General features: G+C 43.4%; 2 protein-coding genes across 4 annotated transcripts in view; one reads left to right on the top strand and one right to left on the bottom strand.

Annotated features, from left to right (window-relative positions):
- Positions 1-1,995: 1,995 nt before the first annotated feature.
- Positions 1,996-10,294, bottom strand: PIGP (phosphatidylinositol glycan anchor biosynthesis class P). 3 transcript variants are annotated; one of them, XM_032175155.2, is made up of 5 exons: positions 10,160-10,294; positions 9,515-9,619; positions 6,599-6,671; positions 3,707-3,825; positions 1,996-2,213 (listed from the first exon to the last, which is right to left on the bottom strand). In XM_032175155.2, the coding sequence occupies exons 2-5, from the start codon at positions 9,594-9,596 to the stop codon at positions 2,083-2,085; spliced, it is 405 nt and encodes a 134-aa protein (XP_032031046.1). In that variant the 5' UTR covers positions 9,597-9,619; positions 10,160-10,294; the 3' UTR covers positions 1,996-2,082. The 3 variants fall into 3 exon arrangements, with proteins under 3 accessions (XP_032031046.1, XP_032031047.1, XP_058283976.1); XM_032175156.2 differs by having other exon boundaries at positions 10,049-10,215; XM_058427993.1 differs by lacking the exon at positions 10,160-10,294 and adding an exon at positions 9,906-10,145.
- Positions 10,295-10,341: 47 nt separating this feature from the next.
- Positions 10,342-13,508, top strand: part of TTC3 (tetratricopeptide repeat domain 3) — a 121,357-nt gene continuing 118,190 nt past the window's right edge. The window contains exon 1 of the mRNA XM_058427849.1: positions 10,342-10,552. Within this exon, the coding sequence (XP_058283832.1) occupies positions 10,498-10,552 (55 nt within the window). The 5' untranslated portion in view covers positions 10,342-10,497. The remainder of the gene's footprint in view (positions 10,553-13,508) is intronic.

The raw sequence follows: 13,508 nt of genomic DNA, 5'->3' as shown, positions 1-13,508 counted from the left end.
TTCCAAAGCTTACAGCTACTGCCCTGCTTGACCAAAACTCAGTTAAGTCTAATTATGTAAGGGAGTCCAATCATGTAAGGGAGTCATTCTCGACCCTGGCTGCATATTGGAAGCATCTGGAAGATGTTAAAAAATTACCCCTGCCTGTGCTCTACTCCAGACCAATGAATCAACATTTTCTGGAGGCAGGCATAGGTACTGTTTTTTTCTTCCCCCTTTTTATTGAGGTGTAACTTGCATCAGAAGCAGAAATCTTAATAACTTAATGATTTTTTAAAAACATGTATTACCTCCATGTAACCACAACCACCACCCAGATCAAGATGTAGGGCATTTTCAATTCACCAGCAGGCTCCTTCATGCCTCCTCCTAGTTAATACTCTTCTCCAAAGGTAACCATTATTCTAATATTTGCCACCATAGATTAGTTTTTCCTGATTTTGAACTTCAAATAAAGGGAACCACGCAGTAGTTTACTCTTTGTGTCTGGCTTTTTTTGCCCAATGTTATGGCCATATTAATTCATATTATTAGGTAGAGAAGTAATGCATTCTTGTTTGCATGGCTGTGTAGTGTTCCACTGTAGAAACAGACCATTATTTATTTATCATTCTATACTTGGTGGAGTTCGCTGGTTCCCTTACACTGCTTTTTTTTTTCTTTTTTTTTTTTTTGAGACGGTTGCCAAGGTAACCGTCTCGCTCTGTTGCCAAGGCTGGAGTGCAGTGGCACGATCTCGGCTCACTGCAATCTCTGCCTCCCAGGCTCAAGCAATCTCCTGCCTCAGCCTCCCGAGTAGCTGGGATTACAGACGCCTGCAACCACACCTGACTAATTTTTGTATTTTTAGTAGATACGGGGTTTTGCCATGTTGGCCAGGCTGGTCTCCAACTCCTGACCTCAGGTGATCCACCTGCCTCAACCTCCCAAAGTGCTGGGATTACAGGCCTGAACCACCACGTCCAGTCCCCTTATACTGCTCTTAAGTGTGGTGACATGCTGTCACCATAAAATAACAGGAACTGAGACAAACTAGGGAACAGGAAAAGCAGACTCATGTTATCCATCTCATGCTTACTGGGTAAGGATATGGTTATTGTCCCCTTCCCAGCTCCTCCTCTGAACCTATTCTCCACTCACCAATCAGAATGACTTTTAAAAAACAGAAATCAGGCCATGTCACTCCTTTCCTTCAAGACTCCCAACAGCTTGATCCTAAAGTGCCTCAAACTCATCACACTTACGCTTAAATCCACACTTCCTACACCGGCCTACAAAGCCCTTCACAATCTGGGCCTGGTCTCTCCAGGCTCACCTGGGACCACATTCTCTCGCCTGGTATGCTCTATGCCCAATGCCAGTCTTCTCTGTTCTTAGGACACACCAAGTTCCTTCCCACCTTATGGTCTTTACCTCACCCTGCTTTATACTTAGATCCTCTCTCTGAGAGGCCTTCCTTGACCACCCAATGTGAACTAGTCATCCCTTTGCATTCTAGAATACATTATCTTAATTCTTTGCATAGCACTCATCAAATTATATTTCCTTGTTTATTTGCTTAGTCGCCTCACCCTGCTTCTAAAAATATAAGCTCTTTGAGAGAGAATCTTACCATTACTTCATCCTCAGTGCCTAGAAAAATACCTGGTACACAGTGAGTACTCAACAAATATTTGTGTCTTAGACATGAATCTGATGGCACTAGTACTAACTGTACCCTTCCCTAAAACTAAGGGTTTGAATTCTGGGCCCCTCAGGACAAACAGGAGGAAGGACATCATTGCCCTTTGCAAATTACAATATAAATGCCTCTCTGGAGGAACTTCTTGATTATACCCACACTGATTTTTCTTTTAAGTCTGCTATATGGTAATGCAATATTGTATTTATTCTGTTCATTAACAATTAATACTTGAGAACATTTACAATATTCATTCAACATAATCTAAGAGAAGGTCAACTTACATTTTTTACTTCTCCTCTATTAATAAGAGAGATGGTCAAATTAATTTATTGTCAAAATTATAACGGCAAAAACTTATAAATAAATATGTGCTTGGTGTTAGTATGGTTACATACAATTCAGTTTTTGGTGTAAAGTTCTTTGGCTGCAAGAAAGAACATTTGGTTTACTTCACTAATAGAAATATCACTTAATGCTGGAATGGCCTCCTCTTGGTATTTCTTCTGCTGTTGATTTTTAGCATAGTTATCTGTAAGAAAAGACCAAAAAGCTCTGTTTACCCAAGCAATTTCTTCTACAGTCTCTGTGTCTGATGGAGACCCACTACATAGTTTACTAGGCTGACGTTTGGATAGTGACAAACATCATGTTTAACATAATTAAATGATTACTTAAATCCTCTCTTTAGAAGAAATGTCCCAGTTAAAATAAAAACATCCCCGTCTCTACTAAACACACACACACACACACACAAATTAGCCGGGTGAGGTGGCGGGCGCCTGTAGTCCCACCTACTCGGGAGGCTGAGGCAGGAGAATGACATGAACCCAGGGGGTGGAGCCTGCAGTGAGCCGAGATGGCGCCACTGCACTCCAGCCTGGGTGACACAGTGAGACTCCATCTCAAAAAAAAAAATAAAAAATAAAAATAAAAATAAATAAAAATAAAAAAATAAAAACATAATCGGTACTTTTTTCATCTCTAACTTGGAAAGAAATTAATATTTTAATCAACCATACAATGATGATGCACATTTCTCATGGGAACACAATTATATCCAGGCCTTGAAAATGTATTTAAATCAACACCGCAAAACTATTAAATCATTTGGTATAAATATTCATGCAAACTTAACAATTTTCCCTCGTTGCACAAATTACCTATTTGCTGCCAATTCCCATCAAGAATGCATGGAATGCAGTGTATTAGAAAGACATTTAAAAATGATAGAATTGATTTTCAAAATACATTGTAGAGGCTAATAAATAGAGGTTTTGAAAAGTTGAAAAATCATACCAGGGAACTTAAAAAACACTTTACTTTCTAGAATTTAAGCAAGCTCAGGAGTCTGATTTATTTTCATCTTTAGACTTGAAAGAACTTTAAAAAAATAAAACCAGACGAATGTGTTGTGGCTCTTTTATCCACTTAATTGGAATAAGGAGTACACAATGAACCTGAGGAGGATACACACCCCCAAAGTCCTTTTTCTGAACAAGGTCTGCATGTACTATTTGCTATCCCTTGATCAACGGTGTCTGTTCAAGATAAGTTTCTCTCAGGCAAAGTATATAGCATATACTTGTGGTTTTTATGGGAACATACACCTGCTAACCAGTGCTATAATTCATTATAATTTATTTCCTCCATGAATATAGCTAGTGCATATTCATCAGAACTTAATTCCTTCGTGCAAATATTTCCTTTTATATAAGTTTGTATTTATTTCTCTTAGTAGCTTCTTTTTACTGTCCCAGTGTGTGTGTGTGTGTGTGTTTTCTTTTAGGATGGAGTTTCACTCTTGTCACCCAAACTGGAGTGCAGTGGCGGGATCTTGGCTCACTGCAACCTCTGCCTCCTGGGTTCAGGTGATTCTCCTGCCTCAGCCTCCCAAGTAGCTGGGATTACAGACGCGCACCACCAACGTGGGTTTTGCAGCCGGTTCTTTGTTGCTTTTCTGGGTAAAAGTGCTAATACTCCACTCTTTCATTGCCCCAGCACTTTCCTTTTATATAAAGTTACCTGTGATTGTATGAATGGAGTCGAGTGGAGAGGTACTCATCATGTTAATCCCAAACAAGAGCACGTAGCCAATTACTATAGCAATAAGGAGGTAGACAGGTAATGCAACTGCCCAATATCTGCCAAAGAGAATATTAAAGTACATAATAGATACTTTAAAAAAGTTGTAATACTCAAGAGTTGGTCACAAAGCCAACACGTTTTTTAAATTTAAATTTTATAAAGTAATATGTGTATATAAGAGACAAATAGTTCCACAAGGCTTATAATGAAAAACTGCAGTCCTCTATCCCACCATCCCGACCCTGGGGTCTCACTCACCAAAAAGAAATGCTTTGAGCACTTGAGCTGTCTTCTGGTACTTACCTCCTCATTGCTACAAAACATGCTCATATTACTATTTCCTCATTTTTTTCCATTACAGACATTTTCTTTAGGCTTCCTAATATGGAGATGAGGAATTAACCTCCTCCTATCCTCTTCTATACTCACATCACAATTTCTCATTATAGCAGCAGGTTTTAGAAATAATCGTAACTATAGAGGGCCGGGCGTGGTGGCTCACGCTTGTAATCCCAGCACTTTGGGAGGCTGAGGCGGGCAGATCACGAGGTCAGGAGATCGAGACCACGGTGAAACCCCGTCTCTACTAAAAATACAAAAAAATTAGCCGGGCGTGGTGGCGGGTGCCTGTAGTCCCAGCTACTCGGAGAGGCTGAGGCAGGAGAATGGCGTGAACCCGGGAGGCGGAGCTTGCAGTGAGCCGAGATTGCGCCACTGAACTCCAGCCTGAGCGACAGAGCAAGCCTCTGTCTCAAAAAAAAAAAAAAGAAATAATTGTAACTATATAAACAATTTTGCCACTGAGGATCTTAGTACATTATTATTATATATTTTCTTGTACAACTTTTTTTTTCTGGAATAATTACATCTTTTTGTCTGTTCACTTGGTTTCCCAGGTATCCACCAATACCAGAGCCTCAAATTCTCTGACAGGACTCCATTATGCCTCTCAGTATCATTATGTACGTGGAGTGCTATTTTTCATTGAGTGTTTTTTTTTTTTTTTTGAGAAAGCATTTCCCTCTGTCACCCAGGCTGGAGTGCAATGGCATGATCATGGGTCACGAGCCTCAACCTGCTGAGCTCACTTCAGCCCTGCAAGTAGCTGGGACTATAGGCACACACCACCACACCTGGCTAATTTTTAATTTTTTTGTAGAAATGGGGTCTTGAGATGCTGGCCAGAGGTTTCTTTTTTTAAATGATTTGTTCTCTATTATTTTCTCTTTCTGGAACTTTTTTTTTTTTTTCTTGAGACGGTGTCTCGCTCTATTGCCCAGGCTGGAGTGCAGTGGTGCAATCTCGGCTCACTGCAAGCTCCGCCTCCCAGGTTCACGCCATTCTCCTGCCTCAGCCTCTCCGAGTAGCTGGGACTACAGGCGCCCACCACCACGCCCGGCTAATTTTTTGTATTTTTAGTAGAGACGGGGTTTCACTGTGGTCTCGATCTCCTGACCTCGTGATCCGCCCGCCTTGGCCTCCCAAAGTGCCGGGATTACAAGCGTGAGCCACCGCGCCTGGCTTCTGGAACTTCTAATAGTTTGATTTTTAACCATTATACTTTCTTCTATTTTCATTTTTTTTTGTTCTAACTTCTAGAGATTACCTTTGTTTTATTTTCTAATCTTTCAATTAAAATTTTAATTTTGGTTATCATGTTTACAATTTTCAAATACAGTAATTTCCTGTTTGCATAGCATTCTGTTCTTGTTTCACAGTTATAATTGTTTCTTACTTCTGAGAATTTTATGTTATTTAAAATTTTTTTTCTGTTTCCTGCATTATCTCTATTTCCTTCAAATTCCCTTTACTTTTCTGCTTTTTCATTTCATGCTAGAGGCTTTCTTTTAATGTCTGGTAACTTAGAGTAGTCCATTCATATTTAAAAATGAAATGCTAACAAGTGAGTTGGAAGCACTATATATATGTGGGCAGGGATGGTCAACTGGTGAGCCTCACTCTAAGAGACTTGGCCACTTCACTGGGGTCCTCTAAATGACAGAAATTATAGATCCCTTCTCTCAGGCTGGTCAGCTTCCTCAGGAAAGAACTATCTATCTTTTTCTGTGAGGAGTAGGGTGGTATAAGCCTAGAAGCCCCAAGAGGGAAGATGGAAGATGGAGCAGGAGGTAAACCTTCTCATTAAGCCATGTAGATTTTCACTTACTTCCCTGTTTTCAGTAAGATGCCTCATTCCCACACTCAGACTTAGTGGCCCCCATGCTAGAGACTCTTACTTAACCTTGCCAGAGTAAAACTCCTGTTTTCTGCAGGGGAGGGCAGGGCGGGCCTCCCAGCTTTGAGGGCTGAGGGAGATTTGAAGGCCGAAGCCTTCATATGGTCTTTAAACATGTTTTCAGTCCAACCCAGAATTGAAGAGCTACCTGGTACCCCAATGTCTGAGCTATTCTGGAGTTCTAAGGCACAAATATTCTTGCTGGCTTCCCTACTTCAGCAACGTGAAAATCACAGAAACAAAGGCAGTTACCTCTCACCTATTGCAATCCACTTTCCAAAATGTGGTTGATATCTCTTTTCTGCTATACTATTGTTTCTGTGGTTTATATCTTCAGTTTTTTTTTTTTTTTCCTGTAGGGTCACTTTAACAAGATTTTTGGAGGAAATGGATGGAGATAAACATGTGTGTTCATGCTACCATCTTTAATTAGAGATGTATCAATAGCGATCTTTAAAAAGCTTTCAATTTCTATATGGCTATTCATGAATTTTAAAGAACAAATATTTAAGATTTGGGTAGGTTTAAGAAATGATATGACTCCTCAAAACAGCATTAATTATATCCTCATTTAAGAAATATATTAAACTTACTTTTGAGGCCAATAGGTTAAACCTAAAGAGTTTAGCCAAGATTCAGGAATAAAGGCCCACATGAGGTAAAGTACTGTAGAAAACACAAAGGAAAAAAAAAAGAAAAAAAAGAGGAAGAGAAGTCAGTATGACACACATCTAATCTATCAATCTATTAAGTTTCAGATAAAACAGAAAAGCTCTTTTGAAGTGTCCCTGATTCACTCAGAAATGATTTTTTCCTCATTTCAGTTCTTCTAGCTCCTTGTTTGTACAATTCTTATAATACTTATAATTACTGTATTAGTCTTTTTTTTTTAACATCTTAACTCTCACATTACATTTTAAGCAATTCAAGGATACAAATCACGGCTTAGCAATTGTTGTAATCCTTATTACCTAGCAATTTGCTTTATGTACAGTAAGTGTTCAATACTTCATCCCCACAAGGTTGAAGTAATTATAGACATTTAATTGCTCAAAGGGAAATTTACCTATCCTAGTTCTCATCCACCACATATTGAGCTTCTGCCCTGTCTCCCAGAGTACAATGTTATTTCCCTCAATCCCAAATCTCTGCACTCTTTACTGTTATCCCACCATAACAACAATGGCTAAGTTCTGAGCACTCACTGTGGGTTAAGCACAGTTCCAGATATTCTGTACGCGTTATTTAAGATAATCCTCCAAGACAATATCCTCCGAGGCAAGTATGCAATTTTAAATGATGAGGAAACGGAAGCTTAGAAAGGATACATCACCCACCCAAGGTAAGCGGCAGAGATAAATTTTAACTACCTACTACATCAGTGATGATGCATTCTTTTCTTAACAAATATGTATTACAGAATTCTGCATGTCAGGAGTGTGAGACACAATATTGAATCCAAAAGAGATGGCTTCTGCCCTCCCTAAACTTAAAATCTAGTGGTGAATAGAGAAGAGAAAATTGGTATTTTCACTACATTGTGATAAGTGCTCATGAATGAGTAGTAAAAGATGACATAGAAGCACATTAGAAGGCCCTCCTTCCACTCCGTATCCTCCTTCCCCTTGCTTAATTTCTCCCCATAGTACGTTATCACCTGATACTATATACGTTTTTCTTATTTAATTTGCCCATTGACTATTTCCCCCCCAGCATGAGAATAAAAACTCAAAGCAGGGCATTTTTGGCTGTTTTGGTCCTTCCTGGCCTATAACATAACAGTGCCTGGCACATGGTAAGCACCAATAAATACTTGAATTACTTTTTGGTTGTGGGTATCATGGAATTTAATTTTTTTTTGAGACAGTTTCACTCTTGTTGCCCAGGCTGGAGTACAATAGTGCAATCTCAGCTAACAGCAACCTCCGCCTCCCAGGTTCAAGCGATTCTCCTGCCTCAGCCTCCCGAGTAGCTGGGATTACAGGCATGCGCCACCATCCCGGCTAATTTTGTATTTTTAGTAGAGACGGGGTTTTTCCATGTTGGTCTGGCTGGTCTCATACTCCCGACCTCAGGTGATCTGCCTGCCTCGGCCACCCAAAGTGCTGGGATTACAGGCGTGAGCCACTGCAGCGGCCAGAATTTAAGTCTTAAAGTGATTGCTTTTACTTATTCATATAGCTTCTAATCCTTGACACATTCTTTGAACAAGGATTTACAAAAGTGCTAACAATAACATCAATGGCTAACACTTATTAAGTCCTTAACTGTTCCTAGGCATTATTTTACGTGCTTTACATAAATTACCCCAGTTAATCCTCACAACAGTCAGAAGAGGCAGCAGAGTGAAGTCAGCCAGTGTATTTGGGTTCAAATTTAGAAGGCTTTTATTTAGTAGCTTTGCCATCTTGAGCAAGTTACTGAAACCAGAGGATGCTCATCTTTAAAGGACAGTAATAACAGAACCTACCCCATAGAACTGTTTCATGCGTCATAAGCATTTAATAACCACCATTATCACTACCCTTTTACAGATAAGGAACCTGAGGCTCAAAAAATTTGCTGAGGGTCCCAGCTCACATGGCTAATCTGTGGAGGAGTCATAATTTGAACTCAGTTGTAACTTCTTCGCTTCACTTCAGCTGTAATAGCCTGGCCATTACATTCATCTGCAAGCTGTACTGATGGTGCAGGCTGATATATTTTAGTCAGGGTTCAGAAGTACTACCACTCCTCCACTTTCCTGGTTTCCAAAGAGTTGCAGAACGTTGGATCAGGGGCATTCAATTTTCTCCCTCTTGTGTGCTTCAAAATTACCAAATCATTTTGGGGAGAGACTTGGGACTTGCTGTGTGACTGGGCATATTAGTGTCTCAGTGAGTGTCAGTCTCCTTATCTGTAAAATGGAATGTTATGGGGTTAAATTAACGGAGATCCAGGACACAAAGGACACACCTTTCAACCCGACTTCTCTGGCCTACTTCTCTTGTTCCCAGATCCCGCAGGGCACACTGGTGCCATCACAAGCTCCTCGGGTCCAAACCCTCTCACGCCCTCATTCAAGGCCTTTCCACTTCTTCCCTCCCTCCTACTCTTTGCTAATCAGCATCAGTGCTAAGGGGAAAGGCCTCTGTAGAAAGCCTTGACTTTCCAGTCTGGTTTCAATGTCTCTCCACCGTGCTCCCTGACACTCAACACATTGAGCATTAACTGTAGATTTACCCATCTGTCTCCTCCACAAGACCACGACCTCCTTAAGGGCAGGGACCAGGCTTTATTCACTTTGCCATCGCGTCTGGTGCTGTATAAATATTTGTAGAGACTAAAACCTCCTAGGCTAGTGCTGGCACGGAACACTCAACAAACACGAGATCCCTTCAGATTTTCTTAAAAAGAGACATAGGGAGAAAGAATCAACAGTTCACGTGTGCACAGTCTAACCAATGTATTCTTCCCTTGTCACTGAACGCCAGAAAAAGCCCCTGGCCATCCATCAGGAAAGTACTTACTGAAGCCAAATTGGGAGCTTAAGAAAAGAACAAAGCCATAAATCGCTCTTTCTGGCAATGGCGACGGTGAATTTTCCACCATTTTTTCCTGGGGCTTTAGACACTCTGTGGAAAAGGAACACAATCAGCCGTCAGCGATGTGCTCCCCGGCACCATTGGTCCATTCTCGCCTCCCGCGCCTCCGCCCGCAACCCGCGCCTCCGCCCGCAACCCGCGCCCCCGCCTCGCGCGCACACAGGCACCCAGGCTGGCGCGCGCCCCGCAACAGAAGGGGTGGCGGAGGATGGGGCAGGGAGAGGGGATCTGGGGGGACAGACGCGCGCTCCAGCTCTGCAAGCGTGGCCTCCCTGTGGGAGGGGAGGGCAGGGAACAAGGTTCGCGCGGCGCCCACCAGCACGCGGGCCTACTGGGTCGCGGCGCCCAGGCCCCGGGCCCTGCCCCTTCGTGGAGACTTCTATTTCTCATTTGAGGCGGGCTATGGGGGGGGCCCTCGACCTCGGGTCCTTCATACGCCCACCCGGGCCCCTCCCGCACCTCGGCCACCTCGGCGCTGAGTTCTCTGCGCAAGCGCCGACTGGAGAGCCGCAGTGGGGTAGAAAAGAGGAAAACCTGAGGGAAACGCCTGGGCGCAACGGCAACCCCCACCTTGGCGCAGGCGCACGACGACCCTCCCCTGGTAGGAGCCAGCGAGCGCCGGGGCCGGCGTGATCCCGCGGCTCGCGACGGCGAAGGAGGGGGCGGTGGGGTGCGACTGCGCACGCGCGCTACCAGCCCACGTGACGCACCTCCTTTCAGCGCCGCCGCCCGCCCCCTCCCGCCGTCGGCTGACGTGGAGCGCAGGAGGTGGCGGCGGCGGCGGCGGCGGCGGCTGCTGCTGCTGCTGCTGCCCGCGTCCGAGGCTCGCGGGCGGCGGGCCCGGGTGAGTGCACACCCGGCGCGCTGCCGGGCTCCCGGATGTATCACCTTGTCCCGCTGCAGCCGAGATGCCGGGGGAGCGGGGCCTTCCACACCCCCTCCGTGGGTGTGTGGTGAGTGTGGGTGTGTGCGCGTCGCCTCGCGTCCCTCGCTGCGGTGCCTGCTGTGTCTGCCTGGGTTGGGGTCCCGCGCGATGAGGGGGTGTGGCCGCCATTGCCTGCCCCAGTGGGTTTGCCCCCTTGGTCTGGTGCCCCTTCGCGAGCGAGGCCCTGGGATGCCGGTGCGAGGGTGGGAGTAGTCCCTTTGTGCGCATCCCCCCGCTGCCCGTGCCTCGGCCGGTGCGTGGCTGACACCCCCGCTGGGTGGAGGCGCCCGCGCTCGCGTGTCGCCTCGTGGCCCCCTTTGTGTCGGTGTCGGCGCTCTCTGGCGGCTGCGTGGGCGCTCTCGGCCTCGCAGGTGGCCCCCCTTTGTGTTACTGCCCCTGTCTGTGGGCTGCGCGTCCCCTAGCGCGCGTGGCCGCGCCTTCTGCAATCGCGACCCCCGCCTAGAGCCTTGCTCGCGCAAGTGTGGGTCCTTTCGTGTCTCCGAGTGACCCAGAGTGTCTGCGCATGGGTCCTGTTGACTGCGTGATCTCTTGTGTGCGGGTTTAGTTCTGTCGAGTGGATATCTCTTGTGTGCAGGTTTCGTTGGTGAGTGTTCGTGAACGTTCGTGCACACCCCTTGCTGTGTGTGCGTGTGTTCACGACTCTTGCCACCTGTTTTCGTGTGAACTGGCAGTCCAGTCCAGGGCCTGTCCCCACGGAACGGACCCAGGAGGGGGGTAACCTCGCCGTTCCCCTCGCCCCGGCGCCTCTTTCTGAGCATTCTCTCCCGCAGACGCTAATGGGAAGGGGGATGGACAGGATCGAGTCTGGCCAGCTGCTCCGCAGTGTTGACGCTGCCAGTGTGGCCTCTTCAGCCAGGCCTGTTCAGGGGACAGAATAGGGGGATCAAAGATAAAAAATAAAGCCGAGACGTAGGTGAATTTGGGCTGGTACCAGTGCGCCGTGCCTTTTCCAGAGGCGCCCTGGACGCCAAAACCCCCTCAGTTGCAGAGACCTTTCAAAATATATGCACACTCCTACTGTGCAATGCCGTCCTTAGGCGTTCTTGATGATATTTAATGGTTTGTAGAGTATTTTATGGCATTCACCTAAATCTCTTTCCATTTTGCCCAACATCCTGGCGAGGGAAGCAAGGTAGAAATCTTACAGGTGTTACTCCTCCGGAGGGAGCCTTTTCTTTATAACTACGACTCTAGTTAGGACATTTTTTTGTTGCAAGAAATTTGCGATTTATCCTAAGGAAAATGGGATATAGTATAAGGATACCTAGGGTAAGAAACTTCGAACCCATTAGGGACCCAGCTACTGCTCCGTTTGCTCAAGGTTTCGTGCTCTGCGCTCAAGGGCTGCGTTTTGGTGTCTTTGTTCTGCCCAATTTTCTTATTGTCTAATTTTCCTTTTTTTCTTTTAATTTTTGGAATATTTCAAATATCAAGTACAGAGGGGGGAGCTAACCAATCCATGATTCAGATTTTACAGACGTGATTATTTAATCATTTGCCAAATTTACTTCAGATATTCTTTTTTTTTTAAAGAAATAAAATTGCTCTCAGTTGCTTCCCCTCCTTTTTTAGAGATAGCCACTGCGTCGAGGTTTGTGTATATCTTTACTTTGCATATTTTATACTTTGATCATGGTGAATCCATACACAATATATATTATTTGTTTTTAAACTTCAATGGTGTTAAAATATACATGACTTTTTGCAACTTGCTGGTTTTTTTTGCTCAGCATCATATTTTGAGGTTTATACATGAACAAATTGAATAATTGTGTTATCTTTGGTTCATTCATTTTAATTGCTGGTATAGAATTGCATTGTATGAATATATCATATTTATTTATACATTCCCCTGTTGATAGACTTTGAACTTGTTTCAGTTTTTGGCTCTTAAAAACAGTCCTGCAATAAATATCTTTGTACTTGTCTGCTTGTGCACACATTTGGAAGTTTCTGTAGGAAATACACCTAAGTAGTAGATTTGCTGGATTGTAGGCTATGTGCATCTTCACCTTAACCAAGTATCACAGAAGCTCTCCAAGTGGTTGTACCAATTTTCACTGTCACTGGTGTTGAGTGAGAACACCATTTCCTCACAACCCTGCTAACACTTTATGTTATTAGACTTTACGTTTTTGCCGTCTCTTTACTGACCAGCTTCCTTAGGACTTTTGGGTTGCTGCTAAATTTGCTTGTAGCCACCTTGGCTTCTGTTGTAGCCTGTGTCAACCTATGGATTTATCTCTTACAGCTAATTGGCTTAGTCTTTATCTCCTCTGGTTCTCATAAGATTAATTCCAATGAACATTTATTGTATACCTAATGTATGTCAGTTCCTATGGTTGATGTATAGATAGAATTTCCATGATATGTTAAATATGTACCTCTTTAGTGGCAGGTGAGGTGATTTAATTAAAAGTATTTTTTTATATGATGAATGTTTAAATTTTTTCCTCTCCAATTTATTGTAGTATTTGATAAATTCAAAAAATATGTAAAACATATGCAAGCTGTATAGCAGAACAATAAAATGAACACCTATGAATTCACCACTCAATCCAATAATCAAAATGACCAATATTGAATGTGCTTACTTCCAGAGGTGACTACTATCCTGAATTGTGTATATTATGCCTTGTTTTTAAAAATAATTTTATCAGATATGTATACATACCTCAAAAATGTATTATATGGTTTCTGTTGTTTTTGAGTGGAAAAAAAATCATATTGGGTATAGTTTTCTGGGACTTGATTATTTCACTTGATGTTATGTTTCTGAGTTATTAATATTGGGTATAGATGTAAGTCATTAATTTTCACTGCTGTGTAATATTCCATGTGTGAATATAACACAGTGTATGCGTTCTTCTGTTGATGGGCATTTTGGTTGTTTCTAGGTTTTGCTGTTATGAAGTTATATAGTTTTTGGTTCACAGTTGTAAGAATTTCTCTAATTTTCACACTGGGGTATAT

This window comes from Hylobates moloch, unplaced genomic scaffold (assembly GCF_009828535.3).
Source record: "Hylobates moloch isolate HMO894 unplaced genomic scaffold, HMol_V3 SCAFFOLD_14, whole genome shotgun sequence".
Lineage (NCBI taxonomy): Eukaryota > Metazoa > Chordata > Mammalia > Primates > Hylobatidae > Hylobates > Hylobates moloch.
This window is presented reverse-complemented; position numbering and strand designations above follow the sequence as displayed.